The 10,626-nt window shown below is 45.9% G+C and overlaps 1 protein-coding gene and 1 long non-coding RNA gene across 5 annotated transcripts; one reads left to right on the top strand and one right to left on the bottom strand.

Moving 5' to 3' along the window:
- Positions 1-85: 85 nt before the first annotated feature.
- LOC308464383 lies at positions 86-2,257 on the top strand. Its single transcript, XR_013979983.1, has 2 exons — positions 86-493; positions 1,231-2,257. It is a non-coding gene; the product is annotated as an uncharacterized lncRNA (long non-coding RNA).
- Positions 2,006-10,003, bottom strand: PAFAH1B2 (platelet activating factor acetylhydrolase 1b catalytic subunit 2). Of its 4 annotated transcripts, XM_080983710.1 has the most exons (7): positions 9,599-9,740; positions 8,985-9,082; positions 8,671-8,758; positions 7,789-7,878; positions 7,003-7,119; positions 6,382-6,504; positions 2,006-4,908 (listed from the first exon to the last, which is right to left on the bottom strand). In XM_080983710.1, the coding sequence occupies exons 3-7, from the start codon at positions 8,749-8,751 to the stop codon at positions 4,630-4,632; spliced, it is 690 nt and encodes a 229-aa protein (XP_080839836.1). In that variant the 5' UTR covers positions 8,752-8,758; positions 8,985-9,082; positions 9,599-9,740; the 3' UTR covers positions 2,006-4,629. The 4 variants fall into 4 exon arrangements, with proteins under 4 accessions (XP_080839836.1, XP_080839835.1, XP_080839837.1 ...); XM_080983709.1 differs by lacking the exons at positions 8,985-9,082; positions 9,599-9,740 and adding an exon at positions 9,865-10,003; XM_080983711.1 differs by lacking the exons at positions 8,985-9,082; positions 9,599-9,740 and adding an exon at positions 9,844-9,862.
- Between the last annotated feature and the right edge of the window lie 623 nt (positions 10,004-10,626).

The raw sequence follows: 10,626 nt of genomic DNA, 5'->3' as shown, positions 1-10,626 counted from the left end.
GGCAGGAGCCGGACGGCCGCAGCTGCCCTGCCTATGGCACAGCCCGGGTAGGATGCCGGCTGCAGACGAGCAACCTCGAGCCGGAGGCCTCTTTCGTAATTAGGACTTTTTTGGGGGGGGCACACAAACCTCTCTCGCGGCAGAGGAAATGGTACACGGGGCGCGGAGGAATGTGCCTTTTTTGTGATAAGCAGCCCCTGCATCTCCCGTGCGCGGACGATCCAGGCGTAGGTTCTTGGGAGATGCTGAAAAGTTTTCAGCAGAAAGGCAATGCACAGGAAGAGAAATGCACTAGAGGACGCGCCAGCTCTCCGGAAGGTGCCTGGCAAAGAGAGGAGGCGGCAGGTGCGCCTACCTGCCTGTATATGGGAAGGTGTTTCTGCCTCCAGCATTGCTGACTTTCAGGAGAAATGTACACACATTTTTGCTTACGCAGGCACTTGGCGGCTGAAGGATACCGGTCAGGGTAACCTTGCCCTTAGCAGGAATGAGGGTATGCTATTGCTTTAAAAAGTTCTAAATGCATGGGGTTTTTTTTTACTTGTTTCTAGTTGATTTTGAAGCGTTTTAAACGTCTTTTAAAATTGTATTAACTTTTGGATGTTTGCTACCTGGGGCTCCTTTGAGAGGAAGGATGGAAATCTAAGAAATAAAATCTAAAAAGAGCTCATCCCTGGAGTCAGTAATTTAGGACAGGACGAGCTGCAACCTGCTTACTATTCAGTGCAGAATTGCAACATACAAATGTTTACTAAAAGAGAACTTCGCAGTTGCTTGTTGCAGCAGCAAGAGCTTTTGATGATATTGCCAGCAACATGCTCAGTTCTCACTGCCACCAGTGTTGCTGTGTTGTTGGCGCCTTAATGTTCATCCTGAACGTTAGGAGTAACTGGAATACTTGTTTAGTCTCTTCTGACATTCTGGAAACCCAGCCAGATGGGCGGAGTACAAATAATAAATTATTATTATTATTATTATTATTATTATTATTATTATTATTATTTGTTGGCCCTCTTTAGCCATGGTTCTCAGAAATGCTTACCCAAAAAACCCCAAAACCAAAAAAAGGGCACCTAAATCCAACAGTTGGAGTTGGCCTGCATAAAGGTCCCATCCGTCCCCCGGCTTAAAATAGCTACCTGCAATTTTTATGTCTTTTAAAAAGGGTTTCCAAACCCTGCTGAAATGGAATCACCTAGTTTTGATGTAACGTTCTACTTTCAACCCTAGGTGTACCAGTACAGTACTTCCTTACCAGGAAACAAGGTTGCCACCTATTATTTGTCCAGCACCAAGACAGCTGTTTCTACAATGGGGCGGGCTACAGACGACATTTCTGCCTACTATGCAGGCCCAAATGGTGGATGGAAGGGCATTTCTAACAGAATCCTAGTCTAGAGCTTATCAACTGCACTCATCTGAAAAAAAGGGAAGTTTATACAATTTGTTGCCCGGATACAGAGCTTAGCCATTCCCCACCTCCATGCAGATGGCTGGTAGGCAGCAACTTGCCATGCTGTAACCAGGAGGAGGACATTGGCCATGCTCCTGGAAAACACCAACAATCTCTTGTTAGGAGGCACATTATTATAGCCTCTTGGCTGCCCACAAAGAAGGGGAATTTCAGGAACATCCTTGCTTGGAGGAAGAGCTTACAAACAAGAAATGAAGACCAAATATGAACAAGCACAGAACTGAACAAGATTTTAGAATGATTTTTTGTTGAAAATTACTCTCCCCCCCCCCACACATTTGTGGTGATAATAAAAATACACACCCCTCCATAATCTGAGAGTTTTAATTACAGCTCCCTGTGCTCCAGTATAACCTTGTAGATATACATGTCCCCTTCCCCCATAGTTTTTTTTTTTAAAAAAAAAACACAGAAAACTAGTACATTTCTGATGCACACATGGTTCTTAATGCAGTTTGGGGCTAGACCTCATGAGTCCAAGCAGCACACCCACCCACCCTACCAGAAATGAGAGACACTCACAAGAACTAATTGGTGAAACATATACATTTATATTGAAATATGCACTAAACAGTGAGCTCTACCAGTCATCAATGCCATTTTGCCAAAGCAATTATCATCACTTTTTTTGGTGGTGGGGGTGGAAAGTTCAGTTGGCTACCAGTAAAAAAAAAAAAAAAAGGGGGGGGGGAGAAAGCACCCTCCCAAACTCCCAGCAGCAAAAGGTCAGGCTCCAAGGAGTTTCCACACTCTTGAGCCAGCATGCTGCCAGAACCACAATTCTCTCCTATGGGCACAGGGTCCCTTTGTTACAGCCACACACACACACACACATGCACGACGAGAGAAAGACAACATTCCTTAACCTTCTTTCACACTTTTTCTTTGCTGCAATAAATATAAAACTAGCAATGTTCATATACCACTGCACAGACGAGATTCTGGGCGGCAGCATACAACTGTAAACAGCAATGAGATTAGAGGGAAAAGCCATGTAAAAGCTCAAGGCGGGGCAGTATATGATGCACAAGATGTATTCCTGGGTTACCAGGAGCACTGGGCAGCCAAGCACATCCCAATATTAGGATCTTGTTTGGGAATACAGAGAAGCAGGATACATGTCAGCACTTGCAGATGAAACAGGGTTCAAATAAAGGATGGGGCGGGACCTACAACATTCTCCAGTCTTGTTAATGAGAAGCTTCTCTTTGTGACAGGACAGACAGGAAGATACTGACCTGCCTTTAGGTCGGATCCAGGGCAGCAGGCAGGGGAAATGGCAAAAAGCAATTGAGACAGACCCCAGAGAAGCAGCTAGTTCAGGGCCAGGGTCTGTGAAGGGGAGGAGCATCTTCCAAAAGGAGCATTTGGACCACAAGCAGCTGTTTCACTAGCATGGAAGGAACACCAGAGAGGTATTTCAGGAAGAGTTAGGCCAGTGCTACCTTTTCCACAAAAGGGTAAGCAGCAAAGCCCCAGCAGTGTATGGCCAGCTCAACCACGGCCATCCCCAGTTCAGGATTCCAGCACACGCTGTTCCCCCACCATTCTTTTGTGGAGTAGGGGCTCTGTGCTTTTTGCATTTTCCCACCTGTGCTGGAGGAAGTCTACAGAAGCAAGGTAATAGGGTGAGGGGAGGGAGGATAAATGCTAGGATAAAGGCCTACTTGGAAGACATCAAGTGAGCGTGTTCAGAAAGTGAACTTGCTCCCAAGAACCTCCTGATATGAAAAAGCATTTCCACGACAAAAAGAGCCACTAAAGTCTCATGCACAAGACTTTGGGGGAGGGCAGAAGAACATGTTAGAACTATGCACAACTGGCTAAGTTTAAATAGCTGATGTTTCTGAACTAGCTCAGGTAAAAGCAGACCATAGACGGAAGCATATTTGTTTTTTTATAAAAAAAACTTGCTTTTTTCAGATTCCTAAAACCAGAAATCTGAAAGAGGTTTTCCCTTCGTGGGAAAATCTCTCCCATCCATGTAGACATGAATTAAGGCTTTATATCCCTAGTAATCTCTATACAGGAATCCCCAGAAACATGCTTTCCACACTAGACCCTTTCCTACTCAAGAGAGGTAACGGCTATAGCTCAATTATGTCCCTCGCTGTCAGAGGCCTCATCTGGTTGAATAAAATGCTTGTACAAGACAGACCCAACCAAGAAACACAACCTTGGGCCTTGTAAAGCTTCAGCCTGCTGCAGGCCTTGAGAGAAGGGAAATGAGCAAGGATTATGACGTTAAGAGGGTAGGAGAAGTAACAGTCACTTCCTTTTTGCTCTTTCTTTTAAAAATGAACACAAGCAGCTCTGCAAAGCATTCTGAAGCACAATATGGAACAGCGGGAAGAAATGTCAGTTTATATTGGTGGGTACGTCAGGCTCCAAGGCCACTGGGCCTTTTAAGAGATGGGAATGTTGAATCAAAGCACACAAAAGGGGGAAGGGGAGAGAGAAGAGAGAACAAATGGTTCTACCAGGATGCAGAAATTGGGCAGTCCCCTCTTCCCCAGCAACAGAATGACATCCATCAAGCAAGAAATGAAAACAGGCTGAGTTAAATGAGTTCACTCACTTGACAATTAATTTTTCACACGTCTGAAGTTGCCTGATGTAGCTTTATCCTGCTTTCTGTTGTTGCCAAAGCCAGAAAAGCAGCTAAGATCACTTAAAACAAAAAACCCAACCCCAGTTTAGTATAAAAACTCTCCAAACAATTCCAACTTTTAAAGAAGCAGGCTACTTTCAGTTCAGGAAGTGGAATGTGAGTGCAGCTAATGAGCTCAGACATTTAGGGGCTATTGGAATAATAAGCCTGGCAGGACACTAAGGCGAGGAAACTGGCAGAGTGACAGCAGAACATGAGCAACGAACAGGTGACAGGAACGTTCACACTGTAAACAAGAAATGACTTTAAAGTATCATCCTTCTTCGGTCAATTTAAACCACTCTCTGCAGGTGGCTCTGACTGACTGAGCTGACCCATGTGCTGCCATTCCAGCCACCGCCCCAGTCCCCTTTCCTTTCCAATGCTAAACACAACACCCAGTAACATTCAACAATGGAAAGCACTTTGAGTAAGGAGGATTCTGTAGTGCCAGGATAAAAAGAACTGCGCTGATGGAGCTGGGGTGCCACGGACATGGCTGGGATCAGGCCAAAGTCGCCTGCTTCTCTTCGGGGGTCTCCTCCAGCAGCTGCATGATCAGTTCATGGAGGGGTTTGCAGATCTTGGCGTAGCCGGCACCCGATAGGTGCAGAAAATCAAACATGTCGTGGCAGGAGATGGTGCCATCTGAGTGCACAAAGCCGGCATCCACATCCAGCAGCTGGACATTGGAGAGTTTGGGCAGTGAGGTCTTCAGGAGCTGGTTCACCTTGTTGTTCTTCTGCCGCAGCAGGTTTGGCTTCTCACCACGAGGGAGCAGGCCCTTGAGCATGAAACAGGACAGAAGCATGTAAGAAGCATGCTCCCGAAATCTCACCCAGGCATCTCCCTGTGCACTGACTCTACCCATGGTTTACGCATCCACATCATCCTCTCTCTGGACCCTGGCAAATGATGCTGCATAAACCATCTGTCTCCTTCTCACCCACTAGGAACCTTGTCCCTACCTCATCATTAAGAAGCACGTGACAACTTATACTCTCCACCTGCATGCAACTGAGTTTTACTCAAAGTAGACCCACTGAAATGAATGGCCATTAATTTCAATAGGTCTATTCACAGGGCAGTTCTAAGTAAAACCTAGGGTTTGTACCTTCCTCTCCCATTTTAAAAGAAATGATTTATACATGGACTGTTCTAATGCCTTATTATTTATCAATTTTGTATACTGCCCTTCATCCAAAGATCACAGGGCAGTTCACAACATAAAAATACAAAATTAGAGCACAAAACAGATAATAAAAACAAAGGCAAAAGCAAACCAATACCCCCCAACTGTGCAACTGATACAAAGTTCTCAGCGCCCTTATCATAATTTAAAGTGAACAGAAAAGAAACATGATTAACTAATACTCCATTTTCTAAAATAATGAATTAACAGTTCAATTGCAGCTTATGTGTGTTTTAACACGTGTGATTTCAACTTTATGTGGCTGAAGGCCGGCCGGTTGAAATCACACAAATTAAATGAATGGAATGTGGAGAGCTTAAAGGTTCTTTTTGCACAGGGTTTTCCTGGCAAGGAAAGAGCTTTTGACCATTTCCCCTTGCTTGAGGGGTCAAGGCCTACTCAGCGCACAGCTCCAGAAAGGGTAAGGATGTTTGCCTGGGGGTGGTTTGAGTATAAGTGTGTATGTCTATATGTGCCAACCCTGAACACAGCCCCTGTGTGATTGTACTGTATTCAAATGGCTATTCAATTTGTAAAATAAAACAGATAAAAACCACAATAAGCTTTACAGTAAAAATAATGAAAATTGATGTTAAAAGGATCAGAGAAACTGACACAGTAAAACTCACCACTCCGTTTGGGAGAACACTGACAATCTTAAGCCTCACATCAAAATTGGAAAAGTCTTCCCACTCAAGGGAAAGCGTTCCACAAAAGACCTACTTCCTTTTAAATTCTGCACATCCAGGGAATCATCCTCAGCTATTATAAGGGATTTAGCTGATCTGTTATGACAGCAACTTCCACTCTGAAGAACAACAAGAAACCTTTCCCTAAATAAATAATGGCTCAAGGCATTACACCTAGTGCTCCTTCCTTCCTTTGCCTTGGCCAAGAGAAGGCTTCAGAGACCTACTATTCCCAGAAGCATCCCTGCAAGAAGGAGTGGCACTGCCCTTCTCTTCTCATACTGCTACTACCATTCCTCCTGGTCAAAGAGGAGCTTGCAGAAAGTGCACACATTCTCAAAGTTGCTATTTGTTCCTTCACCACAGCAATGCATACCAGCACGATTATCTTGGCCTGAGGCTGCCGCGTATTGATGAGCCTTACAATGGCCTCTATTCCACCAGCTACTTCCTCTGCTGTGTTTTCATGGTTATTTGTTCCAACCCAAACAACAATGACCTGTGGATGAAGAGAAGGGAGAAGAAAAAGAACCCACACAACCTCAAATGAAAGAATATTGTATTATGCATTTAATATTTATTTGCCATATTCATACCACACCTATAGACCAAAGTTCTGCAGACATAAAATACTGTATATTTAAAATAGAATTAACAGACAATAGTTACAGGATACCCCCCTAGAAATTCTCAGGTGTTCCAACTGCTCCTGAATCTTCTGGCCTGGAAATAGTTGCCAAAGCAGCCTGCTGTTAAATCCCTCAGCAGGTTACTGGTGATGCCTCCCTCAGACTTTGGTATTTTTGACAATATCACTCACAGCCTAGGCCTCTGCTTCCTTGTTAGTTATAAATTACAAATATATACAACAAACACATTGGCATGGAATCATTATGTGCTTATCAGCGCAGAACTGTTTTGGTGGGACCAACAGCCAGCAAACTGTTCATTTGAAAAGGGAGCCTTCACATACACACAGTCATTATCCCCAGCTTACCTTGGGTTTAATATTCTCCAGTTCACCATTCTTCAGTCTCCACAAAACCTGCCCCGTTGTGTCCCCTCCAATCCCAAAATTCAGTGCGTGTAAAGGTGAAAAGAGTTCTCGCCATATCTATAACCAGAAACCAATTCAATCTTTTAGATCACCCTTGAACAAAAGCAGAATATTTGACCATACAGTCTAACCCACCGGAAAGGTATCTGTTGTTGGATTGTTGTTTTTTAAAAAGGGTAGTATCTACACAGAACCTGGATTGAAGAACCTTCAAAGCTCTTTTCTGATGTTGCTGTCTATGTGTAGCATCAAGCACATGGCTGGAGTGCGAGACTGTGCCTCTTGGCCCTGCCTAATGTTGTGCACAGTCGCAGGCCCACCCATACATCTATGTGGACATCTTCAAAAGAGAAACCTTTGCATATAGCTGTACACACAAAGGTCTCCTGGGGTCATAAGGATGGAAGGAACCTCAAAGGTCTTCTAGGTCAATGCCCTCCCAATGGAAAAATCCACCATGCTACCCCTTCACAGATATCATGCGCAACAGATGGATGCCTAGGAAGTTGGGCCAAAGATATATGTGATGTCAAGCACAGGGTCAAAGGCTCCCTTTCCCTTTCATGGGCTGAGCCCTATGAATGGTTTTCAAAAGAAGGCTCTGTCCATTGTTGGTGGACTGTCAACATTATTCTAGATTCAGATAGGTAGCCGTTTTTACATTATGTAGTTGATGGAAAGCGAGTGTGTTCATATAACAAGCCCCGCAGCCTCACCACTCAGTACCTCATATTGCTGTAGCAGCTGAACCATGGAATCCCCCACAAACAGCACATCAGGTTCCTTGTCCTTGCAGTCCAACACAAAACGGTTATGCTGTATAAAAATAAAGCAAGAGCATTATGACAACCAAGCAGCTTTCTTGCACCCAGAGTCAATTATCTTTTGACTTACAATCCTGACTGCCTCTCAACTCTGCCATTTTGCTGCTGTTATTTCCTTATTGCAGATGCCCACTACTATGGTGAGGACAGTAGTGAACACACATACACATGGCCTCTGCCACTAGCAAAAGGAATGAGAACTAACAGGTAGTTGTAACCAATTTTTCTCCAAGCAAGTGTCCTAACAAGGGGAGATCAGTCTGGCCAAAACTGGATACTAATGCCCATTTACAACTTGTCACTTCATTCTTGCATTGCCAAACTGATCCTCCTCTATTCTTTGTCTTGTCTTTTTTGTTTGTAAGGCTGAGAGCAGGAGCCATCTCCTTTTAACTAATGTAAGCCACTTTATGATACAATCTATGTATGAAAAGCAGAATAATTGTATAATACGTTGAACTGTGGGAAGTCTACCCAGTCTTGAGCATATGGAGCTTAAGGCATATTGCAAAAGAGAACAGTCATGCAAAGCAGTGCACTGTCTTCAACTCTCAGTAATTTGACGTGTAAACTGAAGTAAAGCCTCCAGCACTTTGCAATTTGGGATTATGTTAAGAATAGGTCTACTAGTATACCCTATAGGCAAGTCAGCCAGACAGTCTTCACAGAGACTGTGCCTTTCGCAAAAGAGCTATAGTGGCAGCAGTGATCGCTATCCCTACAGGTGTCGTACAAGACAGAAAAACCCACTCAATCCTGCTACAGCATACCATGGTTTTTTTACCTGTGACATCCACCTGTCATCTCCCTGAACATCTTCAGCTGCATGTGGAATTGCTGCTGGGTTTGAGTCACCCTGGCTCATCCTATCCCTGAGAAGACAACAGTTTCAGTATGCCATATTCTGTAACAGTGAGATCTGTCGTATGAACGAGTTATACAAAAACACATATATTAGCACAATTATTCCACTTGGGGGACATTTCAGATGTCACAAGGCACCAAACATGTTAGAAATTATGTTTGCATTTACCACATGGGAAAAACTGCAAAGCACCTTGTCTGTACATGTAAACAAATAAACATGTGAAGCCGTACTTTTATATCTCCGACAGTACTGCGAAGAAACACATGGGTCAACAACATAACGGAGCAGAAGAATTTGCAGGGCAGTCAGTCAGAGGAAGGAACAGGTGCTGGGATGGAACAACAGATGAGGAAGGACACAGATACTCGCACCCACCTCCCCACGCCTAATATTTTAAGATTTCGACCACGACCCCGAGCCCCCACCTCTGCCCCGGCAAGCCAAAACAAATGAGAAAGGTGGAAACCAGGTGAAGGGTTCCCGGCTCAGCCACGAGGGAGCCCCCCTGGCCATCAGCCTCAGGCGACCCTTGGTGCCTTTCGGCCAGGCGCCAGCAGGGGCGCAGAACGAAGGCCTCCCGCCAAGCCTCGTTGCCATGGGAACCCCGGTGCAGCGGGGAGGGGGGCCTGGGAGGGGGTCCTGGGCCCCACCCTCCTGCCCGCCCTTGCTTGCCCCCCTCCAGCCCGAATGCATCCTCGGATGAGGGCTCCGCCGAGCGCGGCTCCCTCCTCTCCTCCCCGCACCGGGCCTTCCGTGCGGGCGGCGGGCGTGCTGGGGGAGGGGCGGCTAACGGAGGCCCGCCCTGCGGCCCAGGGGAAAGACCGGCCCGACCGCCCCTACTCACGCCGGCGGCGACTGCGGCTCGCCCCGCTCCTCCATGGCGCTCGAGTCTCTTCGCCTCACGACCCTCCTCCTTCTCCCCGATGCTCTGGCGGGCGCGCCCCTCCCCCCAGCTCCGTCTCCGACCACCCCTGGACTGCGCCTGCGCAAAGATCTGCTTCCGCCCTGCGCCCTTTTCGCTAGCGAATCAGTTTCGCCCCCGGGGAGGAAATCCCGCCCATTTAGAACTCCCGTTCCGCTATTCCCAACCTGTTCCTCTAGAGGGCGCACCTCGGCCTAATACGGCGCGCCGGAGGGTTCATGCGACCTACGGTACTTCAGCGCCTTTTCTTTTCTTTTCTTTTTTTGCGGAGTCTCACTCGGCGCCATATTGAGAGGAGGAGGAACTCTAGGCTTGCGGGAGGAACCAGTGGGCGTGTGGCGGTGACGTCACTGCTCAGGCCCATGACGTCACGATGAAACGAGTGGCGTTCTGGATGATGCCATAGGTTTGCTGTCCTGTAGTGTGAGTTTAAGATTTTTTTCGCAGCAGGTAAAACCAGTGGGTTCTGTCCAATTATGTTCTTACTCAGAGAAGGCCAGTTAAAAATAATGGGCATGACTAACTTAGCCTATGAATGTCACTTGGTCTTCTACTCTTAGTAGGATATAACCCAATATATTACTGTTGTCACTAAGGACTAAGTTCTTTAAAATGTAGTTTAAAAAAAATATATGGTGGAAAATAATAAATTGCAATTTGTCTGTAAGCTGCTTCCCTTCTGGATCTGAACAAAAATTCCCACTGAGACATTTCCATTTGACATGAAGTTATACGGCTGTCCAACTCTTGGTGTGATTGTTGTTCCAGTATGGGCCACAGTATGGTCCTGAAAATGGTAACGAGTGTCATTGTCTCTCCACCCTCCACCTTTTCCCTAAAACTGTCTGCAGCTCATGGTCCTCCGCCATAGCAAAATATAGTTTCCAGTTCTAGGAAAGGGAGGGTGAGGAAGAGACATATAGGAAACCACACCCTGCAGTCAAGGACAA

Source organism: Podarcis pityusensis (genome assembly GCF_964106645.2).
Source record: "Podarcis pityusensis genome assembly, chromosome: 15".
Classification (NCBI taxonomy): Eukaryota; Metazoa; Chordata; class Lepidosauria; order Squamata; family Lacertidae; genus Podarcis; species Podarcis pityusensis.
The sequence above is the reverse complement of the archived record's forward strand: the minus strand, read 5'-3'. Positions and strand labels throughout refer to the sequence as shown.